The following is a 20,369-nucleotide window of genomic DNA, read 5'->3' as shown; positions in this document are numbered from 1 at the left end:
CCTTACGACACTGGAAGACAGAAGAGTAAGGGGAGACATGATCACAACCTACAAAATCCTCAGGGAATCGACCGGGTAAACAAGGATAAACTTTTCAACACTGGTGGTAAGCGAAAAAGGGGACACAGGTGGAAACTGAGTATCCACATGAGCCACAGGTACGTTAGAAGGAACTTTTTCAGTGTCAGAGTAGTTAACGGATGGAATGCATTAGGCAGTGATGAAATTGTTTGTGTAATAATCTAAGATGAGATCTGATAAAGACCTTCTGTGCCTTTGCGCTACCGCTCACAGGATGAGTATGGGGTGCACAATAAACTAGCCTCCTTCGGTGGCAACAATCAAAGTCAGGCAGTGGAGGCTGACTCCATACACAGTTTCAAATGTAGATATGATAGAGCCCAGTAGGCTCAGGAATCTGTACACCAGTTGATTGACAATTGAGAGGCGGGACCAAAGAGCCAGAGCTCAACCCCCGCAAGCACAAATAGATGAGTACAAATAGGTGAAGACACACACACATACACATGCACACACAACTGAGTACATACACCTCACACGTACCCACATACACATACACATGTATGTGTATACATGTACACATGTATAGCAAGAATCACATTGCTTGGCTTAGTAATCAAGGTTCGATTTACTTAACAGGCGGAATGATTTTCGTAATTTAATAAATTATTATTTCCTAACAGGTTCAACAATATTAATATGATATACTAAAGATATTAATTAATAACTTAGTTAAATTAGGTTAGAATAGAAACACGCTCTGTTCATGTTGACTTAAAATAAATCATACATAGAATTAAACGAAAAACTTAATTAAAAATTCAATAACAGAAAATTATTAACATATTAAATATTTCAAGAAAATTCGGCTTGTTAGGCAGTTCTGCCTTTTAGTTACAACATTTCTAATATGTCTCCCTATTCCATTCTCATGGAATAGGAAGACATATTAAACATCATAAAATTTGATTTTTAAATATGTTTAAAGACATAAACATCCCTGGTTGCTGCGTACACTACCGATAAAGTGACCCTGGTTGCTGTTAGCAGTTGAACCAGATGGATTCTGTTGTATTTTATTTACAATTTATTTTTCTGTTAAGAACTTCCTATTCCATTCTCATGGAATAGGAAGGCACCTTTTGTTACCTTTTCCCGATGAAAAAGGTAAAAAAAATATCGAAAGATAGATAGGAAGACTAAATAATTGTTCATTAAAATACCACACGTCTGTATGCAGGCGAGGAGTCACAATAACGTGGCTGAAGTATGTTGACCAGACCACACACTAGAAGTTGAAGGGATGACGACGTTTCGGTCCTTCCTGGACCATTCTCAAGTCGACAATCGACTTGAGAATGGTCCAGGACGGACCGAAACGTCGTCGTCCCTTCAACTTCTAGTGTGTGGTCTGGTCATCAATACACGTCTGTATCTTCCCAATGATACAAATATTGGTAAATCAAAATGAGGAAGAGACTTTAGGATGAAGATTAGTATGGGCCTAAAATCAATAAGGTATACTATCAATACATTAAATCAAAGCTGATAGGATACTTAGTCTTATGTCTAGAAACGAGTCAGAATTACAACTACACGCGCTAACCTTCAGTTATACATTCCGTTAATAAGGTAAATTCTTGATACAATGAATTTAATGAACAAAACACAATTCTTCTTTTTATTTTTTTCCAGTGAAGTTGGAGAAGTCAGAGGATGAAGTGCAAGGTGAAAACTTGGAGCAGTTTGACCAAGAAACACAGGGAGTGGCCGACAATGTCGACTTTTCACAGACATCAAATAGTGGAGATTTGCAATTCCAGGTAGGATCCAGTTGCATATTTATATTTTCTTTTGTCCATTTTTCAAGAAAACTTAAATACATATAACACAATATTAATATCTGTAAAAGAGTTTATCTGTTTGTTTCTTTATCTGTCTGTCAGCCGAGGCCTGATGTTTCAGGCTAGCCTCACCTAACTTTTCTGGATGACAAAGGAGTAAGAGGGTGTGGGAGTGTCATAGGTCTTTCGGTATCATTCCCATTACCACCTTTAATAATTTTGTCATCTGAACTGAGCCCCTGTGAATTTCATGTAGTATAAAATCGGAAATGTGTTTCTGTACAAATATTTATTTTCAATGCTTCTTAATAATAAATGTTCTGAGAGAGGGAGAGAAAGAGAGAGCGTGAGAAAGAGGAGACGATGTCGGAACAGAGCGGAGAAAAGATAGGCGGAAAGGATGGGACCAACTATAGATCATGTGGTAGTTGGTTACTTACACCGGATATATTGTCTCTGGGTCAAAGGAGGGCTATCAAAAAGTTGTATCGACCGATCATCCAGCTGTTCGATTGGTCGAGACTCAGTACACTAGACAACAGGGGGTTAGAAAGACTGTGTCCGTGAGCTAACAGCTCGTACAGTGAACAAATCCACAAGGGCCGTGACGAGGATTCGAACCTACGTCCAGGAGCATCCCAGACGCTGCCTGTAGCTCGTGCAGTATATACAAATAGTAAATGCACTCTCTCTCAAACACACACACACACACACACACACACACACACACACACACACACACACACACACACACACACACACACACACACACACACACACACACACACACACACACACACACACAAGCACACACATACACACACACATGGGACAACTATAATGACTCTTAGCTTATTTAATAAAAAAAACTATAATTCCCGGGTGTTTCTTCAACAGTTTGGTCAAGAAGAAACCGAAGCGTTTGGGCAGCAGCCTGGTACTCAGTCTCGACAGCGCATATTAAAATTACAAGAGGAATTTATGCCTGGTAAGTCACTCTCCATCTCTGTCCTGCGATTTAGCCTGTCTCATCCTGGTGTGTAATTCCCAGTTCGTACTGCAGTGTTCCGTTTATCCGGTGTGTGTGTGCGGGGGGGGGGGGGGGGGGCCGAGGGGCACTATTCGTTCAACTGAGTATACTTCTTATCCGGTGAATTTGGCCACTTTTCTTATGTTGATTGATATTATTTATCCTTGTGTGGCCGCTTTCATACAATTATGGAGTTATTTCATCGTGCTGTGTGACCTATTTTATTTCGTTGTGTAAATTTATTGACAGTTGTTTGCCAATTTTAATAATACTAATTAAAGTAGGCTCCGTATATAATTTTATTATCTTGTCTGAGCTATTTTATAGGACTTACATCTAGCTTTGTAAGTTGTAAGTCTCTATCTTTCTTCTCACCAGAAGCAAAATCGGCCTTGTAGCTAACTGTTAGGTACAGTTACAGGTGGAATCGTACAGAGCATCAGCGTGGGCGTGGAGCTCGATGGTTCCCTCGCCAGGAGCTACGAGGTCATAGTAACGTGGGCCGTCAGCAAATCCACCAGCCAGATCTCCACCAAAGTCCAACTATCGCTAATTAAAAACCCCTCTGCGGGCACTTTTGAAGAGCCTCACATGGTAAGGTTCATACGCTAACCTTCCCTGTGTCTGGAGCTCCTTCGGCTACTCTTCAATATTTGATATATTATCGTGTGTGTTTTTGGTGATCATACAAATATTGTATTGTGACATATTTTGATTCTCATGTGTCGCATCAAACATCTGTGCCGTATAAAAGGTCTATACAACACACACTATAGATCTTAGCTCAATTTTGATTAGAAGCATATATATATATTACACTCATATATATATATATATATATATATATATATATATATATATATATATATATATATATATATATATATATATATATATATATATATATATAGGAGGGCAAATCGGGCCTTGCATAGTAGGCTGAGAAGTGCGTTCTGGCTACTAGGTACGACATATATATATATATATATATATATATATATATATATATATATATATATATATATATATATATATATATATATATATAAAAAATCTACGGTTCATATTTCTTTCAGACTTGCTTCAATGTTCAAGTGCTGAAGCCAAGATTCCTTCCTCTTGCAACTGTTGAGGAAGTGTTATCTGCAAATTTGCAATCCTCCATTGAAGCAGAAATTTATGATGGTGTATCATGCTCATCAACACCTGTTCTTGAAGTGCAGGTGTGTATGTGTGTGTACTCACCTGTTTTTGCCAGCTGAACTGAGCTCTAGCCTTTGGACTCCGCTTTTCTTGCCGCCTGTTCTCTAATTCAATAAATTTTAATGTATTTCTCTATCAAATATGCTTTAAAGTTTTATATTGAGTTTGCCTCGACAACCTACTATCTGCCATTAGCAATACAACTTGCACTTATGCCTGGATCATCACTCAGGGCACCTTAGACGTGAGCGACGAGGTCATCCGTCGCCTGAGGGAGGAAGTGGCCAAGGACTGTGACCTCGCAGACTCCAATCTCCTGACCATAGATGTCATCACCTCTCCTCTCTACGACCACGCCCACTTCACAGCAAAATGGACTGAGGTATGGGACTATACATTGTAGATATTAAACATTCCAGTGTAAGTTGCTACATGCTACCCAACATTGTCTCCTCTCTCTCTCTCTCTCTCTCTCTCTCTCTCTCTCTCTCTCTCTCTCTCTCTCTCTCTCTCTCTCTCTCTCTCTCTCTCTCTCTCTCTCTCTCTCTCTCTCTCTCTCTCTCTCTCTCTCTTTCTCTCTCTCTCTCTCTCATATTTTTTTTAAACTAAGATTAAGAATGATGCTATTTGGGAAACTCACTGCAATTCTGTGGTGTTTGAATGAAGGTGAAGGAAAGATAATTGTAAGTGTTTTATTTAGCCAAATTTTCGCATGTAACCTTGTACTATTTTCCTACGAAATTACAGGTTAACGCTATAATCCGAGATCAGTTAGGCACAAGCTTGACTATAAGTGTAATCTTTATCGGGTTTATTATTAGTTTAAATTTGGAATAATTTTCACATTATTCTATATTGCAATAATGTTATTTACTGGATGTAGTTGAAGTCAACTGTGTGCTGAAGCCTCCATATGGTCGGATGATTGTATTCATCGAGTATCAACGTCTTCAGAGAATTGTGTGAGATGCGTCTAAGTGCTGTAAGCTCTTGAACTGCCTTGAAAGTTTAACATATGGATCTATATGACAACTGATGAGGCTGACTACTTCTCTAAGATGAAATCTTCATCAGTGAGAAAGTGATTTTTCTAACTCATCTGTATGACATGATTGGATAAGTTTTCTAACTCATCCAAGTTCAGTGTTGTGAATTTTTCTTGTGATTATCTGTCCTTCGTTTTCCGCCAAAATTAACTTGCCATCATCTTCACAAGGGAAGATGATGGTTAAATTTGGAGGGATTTGCTCCAAATTGAGATTATTGAGCCTTGCAGCTTGAGGGATTTCCTCTCTAGTAAAGATTAGAGTTCAGTCATCATGCTAAAGCTTTGGAAATTAGGATTATCCAATCATTGAAGTAAAAATTCGATAACAATAATCCAGTGTCACCATTCTGTAGATCACCTGAAAAATCTGTGTTAAATAATAGGATTATATTGGTGATTCTCTGTATTCTGAGAAAATTCTGCCGGTTTCATATTGCATCTTAATCTGTTTCTGGAACAGGACTATCCAGTTTTCTTGAAGAACCTCAGTTATCGTATTGATGACATCATACAGCACGCGCTCTTCCCCCTCACATCCTACGACCACACCGCCACCAACCCTCAACACACCATAGATATTGATGCCACTAAGTAAGCTTACGGTTAATATATATATATATATATATATATATATATATATATATATATATATATATATATGTATATATATGTGTGTGTGTGTGTGTGTGTGTGTGTGTGTGTGTGTGTGTGTGTGTGTGTGTGTGTGTGTGTGTGTGTGTGTGTGTGTGTGTGTGTGTGTGTGTGTGTGTATGTGTGTGTGTGTGTGTGTGTGTGTGTTACAGTTCAATATTTTGAAATAGAAAAGAAGAAACATCAGTATATCTGAATTTTTCCTTTACGTAGATGCTTAAACAGCAACAAGTGGACCGTAAGAGTCGTGAGACCACAAATGGTCGCCATTACCAAAGAACTGTCGCCACCTGCCATTCTCCAGGAGTTTATAGGGCCAGCGGAAATACGTCAAATATTCAGTTACAACTTCATACATGGACGCACATCATTCACATGCGTTGTTGAGACGACTAAGGTGAGTAAACTGGCTTGAGTATACATCTTTACTTCCGTTTTAACAACAGTCTTAAGGGAAGCCGACACTTGTAGAAATAGTATAAACTCCTGTACCCTATGCAGGAACACTTGTAGCATGCATTACCTTGTACCACAAGGTTGTCACCAATTCTGAGACTTAAAAATATTGGTATATATATATGTTGTACTTAGTAGCCAGAACGTCGTATTTGGCCTACTATGCAAGGCCCTATTTGCCTAATAACCTAAGTTTTCCTGAATTTACAATTTTTTCACATTTTTTCTTATGAAATGGTAAATCTGTTCATTTCATTATGTATAACTTAATTTGTTTAAATTTGAGTTAAAACTAACGAAGATATATGACCGAACCTAACCAACCCTTCCTAACCTAACCTAACCTATCTTTACCTAACCTAAACTAACACAACTAAGTCAATAAATTATGGTCTTAATAAAATAATAAAAATATAATATAATAAAAATAATTCAAATAAACTAATTGGAAACAATTTTATCAGGCCTTGCATACTAGGCCAAGAAGTGCGTTCTGGCTACTAGGTACGACACACACACACACATATACCTGTGTGTGTGTGTGTGTCGTATATATATATATATATATATATATATATATATATATATATATATATATATATATATATATATATATATATATATATATATATATATATATATATATATATATATATATATATATTATATGTGTCCTTCAGGTGAGGACACATGACGGGGTGGAATTCCCTTACCACCCAGATAGGTGCTGGACGACACTCTCTGTTGGTCTCCCTGAGAAAAATATGGGTGAAAACAAGACTGAGGCAGTTCTGATGGCTCGCTACACCGACCAGTGGGAGGTTCGCTTCGTGTGGAAGTGGGCGGGTTACCTCTACGAAATAACCAAATCCCAGTTGCAAGTAGGTTCAGGAGGCAATTTAAGAGTTCTTTTAGCGTTCAGTTCTTCATTATTAATTGATGTTTAAATCATTTGTGTACAAATAACAGTGAAAAATTAGGCAGCATAGCTCGAAAAAATTTAATTACTTTTCTGTTCATATTTATGAAAGTTTTTATCACGTGTCATATATATATATATATATATATATATATATATATATATATATATATATATATATATATATATATATATATATATATATATATATATATATATATATATATATATATATATATATATATATATATATATATATGTATAATAAAACTTTAGATATTTACATTTTTAAGTGGCCAAGTGGCATTAAACTGACTCTAATTGAAACGCAATATACAAATAAACCCAAATACTAAATATTTTTGTATATAATTTAATATCTCATGACCCTTCATCTTTCTCCAACAGGTGAATGGCGAACCATACGAAGCAGGAAACGAGTTGATTACGTTCATCGAACAAGAGGATGCCAGTTTGTCTATTATCAATTACATTGGAATTATTATTAAAATATCAGACAAGATTGAAGTTATTGTAAGTATCCCTCAGTTGTATACGACAATGTACAGAGGGGCCCTAGGTACTTGTAGAGAAAGAGAAGCTAAATAATTGTAAAATAAGTGGTGCTGAGAGTGTTTGTGATAGAAGAGAAGTTGAATGTGACTGAGATGGAAGAGAAGGTGAGAGAGATTGAGGCAGGAGAGAAGTTAGAGTTGACTGGTTGAAGAGAGGATCAGGGTTACTGCGGAAGTAGAAGAAGAGGGGTTTATATATAACTCCTAGCATCCAAAATGTGAAATTTGGATGCTAGGAGTAAATGTTTATATATATATATATATATATATATATATATATATATATATATATATATATATATATATATATATATATATATATATATATATATATATATATATATATATATATATATGTGTGTGTGTGTGTGTGTGTGTGTGTGTGTGTGTGTGTGTGTGTGTGTGTGTGTGTGTGTGTGTGTGTGTGTGTGTGTGTGTGTGTGTGTGTGTGTGTGTGTGTGTGTGTAAATCACGAAAAATAAACACGTGATTAAAAATGTGACAGTGTCAGACTACGCAGGAAAATTTAAACAGGAATTTCCTTAAGTACTTTCGTATATTAATACATCTTCAGAAGGAGTGGTTTTACAATTCAAGTATTGGACATATATAGGCTTGAGAGAATGGTGGAGTGAGGTGAGGTTCAATAACAAATGAATGGAATTAGGTGGACACAAATATGAGCCGCACAAGAACTGCAGAAGGCCTATTGGCCCATACGATACAGCTCCTATTCATACCCACCAACAGACCCACACATGGATAATAATAGCATAAGATAGTAAATATTTACAATGAATTAGTGAGTCAAATGTGTTCCAATGATCCTACTCAAATCGCCCTTTAATTGATCGATTAAAAACGGATCAAGTTATATATACCACTGCTAATGTTCAAATTACTTTCTTTTGTAATCTGTATCAAAGCAGATTCTATTATGTTTCTCTTATAAGTGCTTTTACAATTGGAGAAGCCATCTCCCAATTAATTTGGTGAGCATCTTCTGATAGATGAACAAACAAAGCATTAGACAATTGGCCATGTCTTACAGAATATATATGTTGCGAAATTCTACATTTCAAATCTTTAGATGTTTGCAATACATAGAACATCTAAAGATGTTTTCTTTCAACTTTAATTCACACCGAATAATTAACAACTAACTTCACCCTCTGATGATTACCTGACTGTTTTACTTATCATGCCATATATCCGATCACACTAAGCTGTTCAGTAGCCAATCGTAGCTAATGAGTTGTACAATCAGTGGGCAAACTCATAATTCAGAATTCATGATTCGTCGGTTTTCGCCATAGGAGCAAATCCTATTTGAATATGAGCATGGGAGTCGACCCCCAACTCCTCTATGACACTCGCAATACAATCACAATCCCCCCATGTAAGGTTATATGAGGCTAACCACAACCAACTGGTTTCCAACCTTAAACAGACAGACAGACATTTTCTCCTATTAATTCGGATGTATATAACACCCCTGAATTACATAATAAGTGGGAATTTATTAACAATAATTGTCTAACGAGAATATTATCTTCAGCACTCAAACAATGCACTCAGAGGAGTTGACGGACTGTGTGGGAGAATGGACGGAGAGAGGACCGGTGACCTGGTGGGCCCTCAAGGATGCATCTACACCGACCCCAAACTCTTCGCCTTGGCCTGGACAACCAAAGGTGATGGCTGCGCCCAGTTCAGCCTTCGGGCTAAAAAGCGAGCGGTGGAGAACTTCCAGGAGGTGTGTCCCCGCGAGTCCCATGTCCCCACCAGTGTCTCCCACCCCAATGGTAAGTTGCATAGCTTGAGAGATTGACTGGGTGGTCTTCCGATTGTCTTTGCACAAGAACAGTTTATATTCAGAATTTTAATGGGAGCAATTAATGATGTTTCTTGTGTAAAAGATTATTCAATAGGTTCAAATATGTGCAGTATGGACATGAATGTTATGCATAATTATCTGGTATGAAATGACAACTACGTTATTCCTTCACCCCAGTTGTATATGACTGCACGGAATGGCAATACATAGAGAGGTTTACTGGAGGGTACAGTTGCAAGGCAACTGTCCCAACACCAGCGTGCAAGGAGACATGCAAGGAAGCTGGCTCCACCATGAAGCTTGTGAGTATAGCTTTCCTCATAACTATGTAATAATTGGTATTTAATAAATACTTAAGTATATCTGTCTATAACTATAAATTAGAATATCAGTCTATTCGAAGACTGATATTCACCCAAAAATTAAATAAAATCCACCCATCACAAATTTTACTCTTTCATTCTAGACTTACTCTTAATTTTTACATGTTTTATTTCTTGATCTTTTTGCTTTATATCGTATAACATTATGCACTGATGATATTAAAATTAACACCTAAATTCTACAAATTAATCTGTGCTTTAAGCAGAGTAAACACATTTTAATGATCTAACTCTTGACAAGTCATCCACTCGCCCCACAACCACCCAGGTCCACACAGTACCATAAGTTACCACCCACTCCCTCCCTCCCTCCCTGCTCCCATACTCACACGTCCCTTCAACGAGTCGCAAACATCTCTAGGACCCGGGTCGACGCGGCACAGAGAGAAAGAGACAGGAAGACAGATATACAGAAAGAGAAAAACGGAGAGAGACAGACAGACAGAAGGGGACGCTATGTTTATATTCTGAGGTCTTTCCCTCAGTGAGGGACGTAATGGTATGGGGGCTCCAGAGGGCTGGTGAGAGCCTCAGAGTTTGGGTGGGATGAACGCAGATATTTTTTCTTTTCTCTCATACATATATCTTGAGATCTTGAGGTTATCTTGAGGTTATCTTGAGGTTATATGTTTAATGTACAACTTAGTAAGGCACAGAGAAGCTTGTCTGGGAATACCCGATAAAAGATGCTGCCAGAAGTGCACCGCTGCTAGCGTGAGAATATGTACATACATATATACATACATATATATACAGAAATAGAAAAGATTGTCTTTACTGAACCGACTTTTTATTTTCCAGATCCAGTATGACTGTCAGCTCTTCCAGGAGATAAGAAATACCACTACCCAGCAGGAGTGCTACCAACATGCTATGGTCACCACCTTCCCGGCCTCCTGTGTGCCCTAGAGCCTGCATGGTCCGGTCACTACTTATACACAATATTGCCAAGAAGCGTTATCTATTGATTCATCCAATATCCGGCCTCTGATTACGTGTACAAAATGTGGCCTTGTGCTCTCACAAACTTTTCACGTTTCCTATATTTATTTTGCTGATGGCCTGAGGAATAAGATAAAAATATAACCAAAACTTTACTAGGACTGATTTATATGTATAAATTTATAATTTATATGTAGTAAATTAGTCATTTGGATTCACATGTTAGCCCTATGAATGCATATGTCAGACCTAGGGAAATAGGTTAGAATGATAGTGTAATTTTTGCACTTCTAAATTTCCTAATATGCACATTTCTCCTTGTATTTAAGACATTTTATCCACCGGCTGTCACAACGTTTCTTCGCAAATACTTCTCCCATGTGCCCTGTATATTATAATTATCAAACGGATTTGAATTACATCACTGTGTGATATTTGGCAATAATATCGTTATATAATAAATGTTATATATGTCATATTTTATTTCTCTCCTTCACGATTTGTTTACTATAAAAAAATCAAGAAATAATTATATATATATATATATATATATATATATATATATATATATATATATATATATATATATATATATATATATATATATATATATATATATATATATATATATGTCGTACCTAGTAGCCAGAACCCACTTCTCAGCCTACTATGCAAGGCCCGATTTGCCTAATAAGCCAAGTTTTTATGAATTAATTGTTTTTCGACTACCTAACCAACCTCCAAGTGGTCAGGATAATTCGAGTGACAGGCCAGGATTCTTGTACCGTTCAATTGTCCCCTACACCTGTCCTGGTAGGTTTATACCATCTGCAAGACCTACGAACCTCACTTCTGTCCCCTGTCACAGGGTGGTGGCAGCATTACTTGGTAACTCATACGAAGGCTGTGACTACGAATATTTCTATCTTTCTATTTCACTCTCCCTCACTAGTTTCTCACTCTCCCTCGCCCTCACTTGCTCTCGTCCTCGCTCTGCCTCACTCTTCCTTCATCTCTCTCTCTCTCTCTCTCTCTCTCTCTCTCTCTCTCTCTCTCTCTCTCTCTCTCTCTCTCTCTGTCTGTCTCTCTCTCTCTCTCTCTCTCTCTCTCTCTCTCTCTCTCTCTCTCTCTCTCTCTCTCTCTCTCTCTCTCTCTCTCTCTCTCTCTCTGTCTCTCTGTCTCTCTCTCTCTCTCTCACTCTCTCTCTCTCTCTCTCTCTCTCTCTCTCTCTCTCTCTCTCTCTCTCTCTCTCTCTCTCTCTCTCTCTCTCTCTCTCTCTCTCTCTCTCTCTCTCCTCTGTCTACTGGTTTACGTCCTCGTATGACGGCCCGAGTGTTTAAACATCTTATATGATCGGTAGAGCATCCGTTATTACCATAGAAGGAGCGGAGATTGCACGGTTATTTCAGTGGTGGTAGCGGGGTGCGCGGTCGAGATATTACAATGTGTACCTGATGATTTATGTACCTATCGATAGGTTCAGCGATAGCAGGCGGCTCGACATCAGAGAGGCACTACACATCAAAAAGTCAATACCAGCAATCGACAGCCAATTAATGCACAACTATATTCTACCCACTTCAATGCATCGTATGGGCCAATAGGCCCTCTGCAGTTACTTCCATTCTCATGTACCCACCTCACCCAAACCAATAGAAAGCAAGGGGTTATATCAAATGTTTCATACACAGTGCATCAATTATATCATAAAATTGTAGTTCATAAGTGTAGTGTTAAGTGTAAAGAAGTCTTTGAGAATGTAAGAAGCCCTCACGAAATGCTTCTAAGCGTCACACTATCAATAAAAATGAATTTTGGAGAATTGATATTTTCATTACCACCGACAGTGAAGAAAAACATACGAAATATCGAAAAAATTCGTGTTAGAATTATTAATCTTACTTTTTGGGTCATATTCAACAACATATGGAAAAAGAAACGAGATAAAACGAGCATTTCAGTTTATCAAGGCGATTTCAAAGAAGACATTTTAGACTTGAATGCGATGGTGAAGACGTGTCCCCATACAAACAATGTCACAATAACGTAACTATAAATTATTGTTGACATATAGCTACATATCAACGATAATTTCACTCCCAAAAAAGAAACCCGTGTTTACAAATATGCAAAGCATTTGTCAGCGATAATTTGGTTGAATTATATAATTTGATAATTTGTCTCGCTTCATGCAGGTCGGCGTTCAATCCCCGACCGTCCAAGTGGTTAGGGACCATTCCTTACCCCTCCCCCCCTCGTCCCATCCCCAATCCTTATCCTGACCCCTTCCCAGTGCTATGTAGTCGTAATGGCTTGGCGCTTTCTCTTGATAGTTCCCTCCCCCCTCTCACACACATCAATAAACATGTGACGCCTCATCAACAAGGGCTGTGTGAGTGAAGCAACAATCCCACGAAACTTAGGTACAACTGGTGCGGCCGGGAGGCGTGTCTTGGCTGGTGGTGGTGTGTGCACCGATAACTCACATAGTTGATGGTACGTACACCGGAACAGTAATGTCGGAGTAAAATGTTTCGTGATTCGATGTGTTATTATGTCACATAAAATCTAGTTTCTCTCAGGAGACAATTATCGGTGTAATTGCTAGAGGGACACACACACACACACAGGAGGCCAGACACAGGATATAGAATAAGAGATGAAGTACTTAATGAAACGGACAGAGAGAAAGATGTAGGAGTTGATATCACACCAAACCTGTCTCCTGAAGCCCACATAAAGAGAATAACGTCTGCGGCATATGCGAGGCTGGCTAACATCAGAACAGCGTTCAGGAACCTGTGTAAAGAATCATTCAGAATCTTGTACACCACATATGTAAGACCAATCATGGAGTATGCGGCCCCAGCATGGAGCCCGTATCTTGTCAAGCACAAGACGAAGCTGGAAAAAGTCCAAACGTATGCCACTAGACTAGTCCCAGAATTAAGAGGCATGAGTTGCGAGGAAAGGCTGCGGGAAATGCACCTTACGACACTAGAAGACAGAAGAGTAAGGGGAGACATGATCACAACCTACAAAATCCTCAGGGGAATCGACCGAATAAACAAGGATAAACTATTCAACACTGGTGGGACGCGAACAAGGGGACACAGCTGGAAACTGAGTACCCACATGAGCCACAGGGACGTTAGAAGGAACTTTTTCAGTGTCAGAGTAGTAAACGGATGGAATGCATTAGGCAGTGATGTGGTGGAGGTAGACTCCATACACAGTTTTATATGCAGATATGATAGAACCCAATAGGCTCAGCAATCTGTACACCAGTTGATTGACGGTTGAGAGGCGGGATCAAAGAGCCAGAGCTCAACCCTCGCAAGCACAACTAAGTGAGTACACACGAGAGGCCGCGGGGCCTGGCGGCTGAGTAAACAGTGCTCTAGGATCGTAGTAGTAAAGGCCCAAGTTCGATCCCCGGCAGAGGCAGAAACAAACGGAAAGAGTTTCTTTCATGCTGATTCGCCTGTTCACCTAGAAGTAAATAGGTACCCGGGAGTTGAACAGCTGCTACGGGAGTGCTTCCTCTGTGTGTGTGTGTGTGTGTGTGTGTGTGTGTGTGTGTGTGTGTAAGAGAAATATATATCTTAGAGATAATCGAAGAAAAATAATTGGTTAGAAAGGCGGAGGTCCAAGAGCTAATAGCTCGATTAAATACAAATTAAATACAAAATACATCGATTAGATACAAAAAGTAAATACAAACACACACACACACTCACACTTCATAGGGTAGATAAAGACAGTCTATTTAACACAAGGGGAACACATACAAGGGGACACAGGTGGAAACTGAGTGCCCAAATGAGCCACAGAGATATTAAAAAGAACTTTTTTAGTGTCAGAGTGGTTGACAAATGGAATGCATTAGGGGGTGATGTGGTGGAGGCTGACTCCATACACAGTTTCAAGTGTAGATATGATAGAGACCGATAGGCTCAGGAATCTGTACACCTGTTGATTGACGGTTGAGAGGCGGGACCAAAGAGCCAGAGCTCAACCCCCGTAAACACAACTAGGTGAGTACAACTAGGTGAGTACACACATATATATACAAAAACAAAAGCAAACACATACCATTTGACCCCTAGCTATGACCTTGACTCAACTCCCACAGTCCAGACTGGTGATATAACGTCTGGTGATATGTCAGTGACAAGCTGTCGTCAACGGGCTGGGAAGATGCACATCAAACAAGCACTGAAACAACCCAAGAGCAAATAATAAGGCCGGCTATAGAAGTGAGCTAATGTAGGATAACTGCTCTTAGCTAACAGTATCATTAATTAACTCTAGCTTTGTTAGTATCAGAAAAAAAATATTCTTCTATTTATTTTTCAGTAAGAGAACACTTATTCATTAAAAAGTACATAAACATCAACTAAAAAAATTTAATATGTGAAAAAATCTGTGTTAATTAAAGGAAAGGCAATATATCAATAAGATATACAAGATATCCAGATAAAATATGTTCATATTTGAAAATATAACCTAACTACGTATGTGAAGAGAAGACGATAATAAATGGGTGAACAAATGAGTCGAGAACCGAGCAATTTAACTCGGGGTCTCATTTTGGTGATGTGAGTGGATTCCAAGTTGTTAAGATCCTGTCGATAACAATTGTCAGTCAGTTCAGTGATATCGGTGTTGTTGTGAGGGAGACTCGAGGCTTCACTGTGGCATTAAGCACCTGGGGACTTACCTGTGCAGTAACACATGTACGCTCACTGAAACGATGATTAAGGTATCGTGAGATTTATCTCACGTCTCAGCTCGAACACTTAAAAACGTAAACGAAATCTGATCTGAGATTTAATGGTAAAGGTTTTCAGCATTAAAATAGTTTCCACTTGTATTATTATTGGTAAACATAGATTTGAAAGCTAATTTACGGATATAATTGTTTCAGAAAATTATAATGGTCCTTTTGAATATGTTGTCTTACATTGTCCAATCCCTGTCTCTTGTACCCAAATGCAACTTGGACTTGAATGTCTAAAGTGAACAGTTTATCAAAGAAAATTGATTAACATTTACCAATCACTGAGCTTACGTACTCCTGCGGGTGCAAAGTGGGGGAATGTTTTAAGTATATCTATAAATCAAAAACAGTGTTTTCCTAATTCAAATAATGTATGATTTATTATTGTACTGATATTTCTAATGTCTTAATTCTGGTCACAATCTCTCAGGTAGTGGTCTAGGCTAGGCTGTGTTCATCTCTCGCACCACAGATTCTGAATCTACGCTGCTCAGCTGCTGCTTCCATCCCAGATCTCCAAGTCTTGTATCCAAGACGAATTCTTGCTGTTACAAACTCTCTCCCTCGACCATCTCTCCCTGCCGTTCTGTAAATATTGTAAGGGATTGTCAACTGCCGCTACACTGCACCAGTGTAGTGATTCATAGATTTGTTCTTCCATCCTCCTTCCTCAGTTCCTTCTCACGTTGTTATTGCCTGATTATACCTGTTACTTGTAGCAGATTCTTGGGGGAAAGTAGTACTGCAGGAAAGATGTCCCTTACCTGGCTGCAGGACGGTAGGTCTCCTTCTCTGGAGAGACGATGAGGCTGTGCCATCTCTCCCTGTGGAACTGAACGATTTTCTAAATATTTACATAATTAGCTACACAGTACTTGGCCACTATCCTTGGCTCCATGAAGGATTACAAAGCAAGGTCAAATATTCGATAGGTTTCCCTAATATCTTCATTCAACAGGATGATTTGCCATACGTGAGACGTAAGGTAGGTCTACCACCCTGTAATTTAGGATGGACTATTAGGATCTTTCAATATACATGAGTGAATAAAATAATTAAAAGGTCATAAGTATCGTCAGAAGAATGTTCAGTTCCCCTCATTCTAAAGGAGGACTAGATTTTCTCTCTACATTTTTTCCTCTCTACATTTTTTGAACATGTAAGAGATGGTTCCGTCTGCCTGTTTCTAGGGAAGGAAGAAATGGTACATTTCTCTGCCACCGCCGCCCACAGGACGGAGTGGTGTGCATGATAAGGATATCAGATTAAGAAGCTGGCTCATCGCCTGTGGGATTTTCCTGGCTTGGAGACTGTGCTCGTGGTCGTCCTTGAACCCACTCTTGACATAATAAATCATTAAACTGTAATTCCCTCTCGACTAACTTGCTAAGCTAAATGAATTTTGGTTGTTTAACTCTAGAACCCCTACGTGCCCCTCTAACCTTTTAAACTACCGCTCAGAGGACGGGTATGGGTGCATAATAAATTAAGTAAACTAACTCCCTTGTGATGCAGTGCGATGATATTAACCGGCCTTTCTCTCTTTGAGAGGAATAAATGGTCCTCCCTCTATCAATATTTACTTCCAATGGAGGAAAACAATTGTGTCAGTGGTTCCATCTTAAATGTAACGGAGGACTTTGTAATTTGAATATCTTCGTTTGGTAGACGAGGATTCAGTGTAGCCTGAAGGGAGTGCTACCAAGACGAGCAACAGTACAGAGCCACACTGTTGATGGGGCAGCCGGGCGTGGTGGGGCAGCTGCCTGGCGACAACGCACCACGTTGCCACCCGCTTCGGTTCGACGTCACCCACTGGGTTTTTAATTCGCGCGCGTGTGTGTGTCTGTGTGTATGTTCTTTGTGTATGGACATGTGGAGAGTGTGTGTTTTCACCTATTTGTAATCACCTTATTGTTCCTGAAGAATGAGCTTTTAGCTCTTGGACCACTACCCGTTGTCTAGTGTAATGACTCACTGGTAATTTTATCTATCATATGGACTTGGCCAACTACAAAGACCCTCCGCAATACATCCCACAACAGTTGTCTAGCTTTATATATATATATATATATATATATATATATATATATATATATATATATATATATATATATATATATATATATATATATATATATATATATATATATATATATATATATATATATATATATATATATATATATATATATATATATATATATATATATATATATATATATATATATAGAATATAACATGTATAATATATATGTATATTGTATATATATTACAATATATATATTATAATATATTATTACAAAATGTGGCCTTAACACATACGCAACACAATACAAGTAAAATGAAAATCATGCCAATGGGAAACATTGATAAAGATCACGGACAGATTTGATCGCTGTTGCACGTCAAACACTTCTTCGAATTCCTCCGAAGTTGGACTCGTGCCCAAGATGCATCTGGCATTTCCCATCTGAATTGCGACACTGAGGCGCAGGACTAAGAAACTTTTCGATCTCTGGCCTTTTGTAGCGGCGAGCAATTTGTCCCCCAATTCCTTCAGGAACTTCAATGTATATTTTCCCCACGATCCGAGGTTCTCCGCACCAATCGGAACAAAGCTGTAGCAGTGTGCCAGACCTAAGTAATTTATTATTTTCTGCCTTCTCCTGAAAGAAGCAGTGCGGCCCCATCGTGTGTTCGCGTGTGTTGTGGTGGAGGTATATATATATATATATATATATATATATATATATATATATATATATATATATATATATATATATATATATATATATATATATATATATATATATATATATATATATATATATATATAATATATATATTTATATAATATATATATGTCTCGCTGATGCTGAAAACAAAGCCCGCCTCCTAGCGGTAACAGCACCCCACGCCGGGGATTTTTTATTTGCTGTGCCCAATGCATCCCTGGGAACTCGCCTCAGTCACGCTCTCCGCATTGGAGTTGCCCTTCGCCTTGCCGCCCCCATCCTCACCGAACATAGGTGCATCTGCGGAACTGCGATGGCAGACCAATATGGTCGTCATGGTCTGGTATGTCGTAAATCACAGGGTAAAATTGCAAGACATGAAGAAGTCAACGACATCATCAAGAGGAGCCACGCCACAGCCCGCTGCCCGGCACAAAGAGAACCACACTTATCCAGACCTAACGACCCTCAGAAGCGCCCTGATGGGGTCACCTTGCTACCTTGGAAGGATGGTAAGCAAGTGGTATGGGACTACACGTGCGCTGCCACACTGGCCAGTACCTACCTCCACTACAGCACACGTGAAAGCGGTGGTGCTGCTTCTTTCAGGGAATCGCAGAAAATTATTAAATACAGAGGTCTAGCACACTGCTACAGCTTTGTTCCGATCGGCTCGGAGACCCTCGGTTCGTGGGGAAAATGTGCATTGAAGTTCCTGAAGGAATTGGGGGACAAATTGATCAGCGCTACAAAAGACCAGAGAGCAAAAAGTTTCTTGTTCCAGCGCCTCAGTGTTGCGATTCAGAGGGGAAATGCCTGTTGCGTCTTGGGCACTAGTCCAACTTCAGAGGAATTCGAAGAAGTGTTTGACTTGCAACAATGATCGAACCCGTCTGTGACATTCATCAATGTTTCCCATTGTTGTGTTCTTCAAGAGATCCATAACCTTTAAGCACCTTTTTGCATTATTATTTTTGTATCAACCCATGTATATCTTGTAACCATCAAATGCATAATAAAGCACAAAAAATATTCAAGGAAGGGGGTGGTAGGAGAAAAGCACACAGAAACTGTATTGGAGGGGATCTAAACATTCCCTCTAATGCGTTATGCGTGGTTTCCTCCGAGGCTAAGGGTCCCCCTTCTTCCAGCTAGAGGTGGTACTCCCTTCCTATGTTTAATATATATATATATATATATATATATATATATATATATATATATATATATATATATATATATATATATATATATATATATATATAATATATATATATATTTTATATATATATATTATATATATATAATATATATATATACATATAATATATATATATAATATATATATATAATATATATATATAATATATATATAATATAAATATATATAATATATATATATATATATATATATATATATATATAATATATATATATAATATGTATATATATATAATATATATATATATTATATATATATAATATATATATATAATATATATATATTATATATATAATATATATATATATATATTATATATATATATTATATATATATATATATATATATATATATATATATATATATAATATATATATATTATATATATATTATATATATATTATATATAATATCTGACCCCTGGAGTGTCAGGGGTCACTCTATAACCCCTGACTCCATGAGGGGTCATGGAGTGGTAGTGATTATAGTGTAGTGATTTTCCAAGTCTGAATTTAAATGCCTGTTCTTTTCATTTCATATCAGCCTTTTTCGTCTGTGCTCTGAACGTCACTAAATATCTTTAGAATAGAAAGTTAAGGCAAAGTTGCCCATAACATGAGTACTCCTTTTCACATACAGAGTGACTTTGTGAAGAGAACTTTTCCATACTTGTATATGTCATCTCTGATATCCTCACGCAGGCTTTATTGCTCGTTA

At 38.0% G+C, this 20,369-nt stretch overlaps 1 protein-coding gene across 1 annotated transcript in view; it reads left to right on the top strand.

Moving 5' to 3' along the window:
- The window catches only part of LOC123768630 (hemolymph clottable protein), a 32,165-nt gene extending 20,780 nt beyond the window's left edge, over window positions 1-11,385 (top strand). The window contains exons 26-37 of the mRNA XM_045759254.2: window positions 1,717-1,844; window positions 2,763-2,853; window positions 3,311-3,489; window positions 3,972-4,118; window positions 4,331-4,480; window positions 5,607-5,737; window positions 6,011-6,194; window positions 6,934-7,134; window positions 7,581-7,706; window positions 9,306-9,552; window positions 9,762-9,886; window positions 10,769-11,385. Coding sequence (XP_045615210.1) covers window positions 1,717-1,844; window positions 2,763-2,853; window positions 3,311-3,489; window positions 3,972-4,118; window positions 4,331-4,480; window positions 5,607-5,737; window positions 6,011-6,194; window positions 6,934-7,134; window positions 7,581-7,706; window positions 9,306-9,552; window positions 9,762-9,886; window positions 10,769-10,876 — 1,817 coding nt within the window. The 3' untranslated portion in view covers window positions 10,877-11,385. The remainder of the gene's footprint in view (window positions 1-1,716; window positions 1,845-2,762; window positions 2,854-3,310; window positions 3,490-3,971; window positions 4,119-4,330; window positions 4,481-5,606; window positions 5,738-6,010; window positions 6,195-6,933; window positions 7,135-7,580; window positions 7,707-9,305; window positions 9,553-9,761; window positions 9,887-10,768) is intronic.
- The last annotated feature ends 8,984 nt before the right edge of the window (window positions 11,386-20,369 follow it).

This window comes from Procambarus clarkii, chromosome 83 (genome assembly GCF_040958095.1).
Source record: "Procambarus clarkii isolate CNS0578487 chromosome 83, FALCON_Pclarkii_2.0, whole genome shotgun sequence".
Lineage (NCBI taxonomy): Eukaryota > Metazoa > Arthropoda > Malacostraca > Decapoda > Cambaridae > Procambarus > Procambarus clarkii.
The sequence above is the reverse complement of the archived record's forward strand: the minus strand, read 5'-3'. Positions and strand labels throughout refer to the sequence as shown.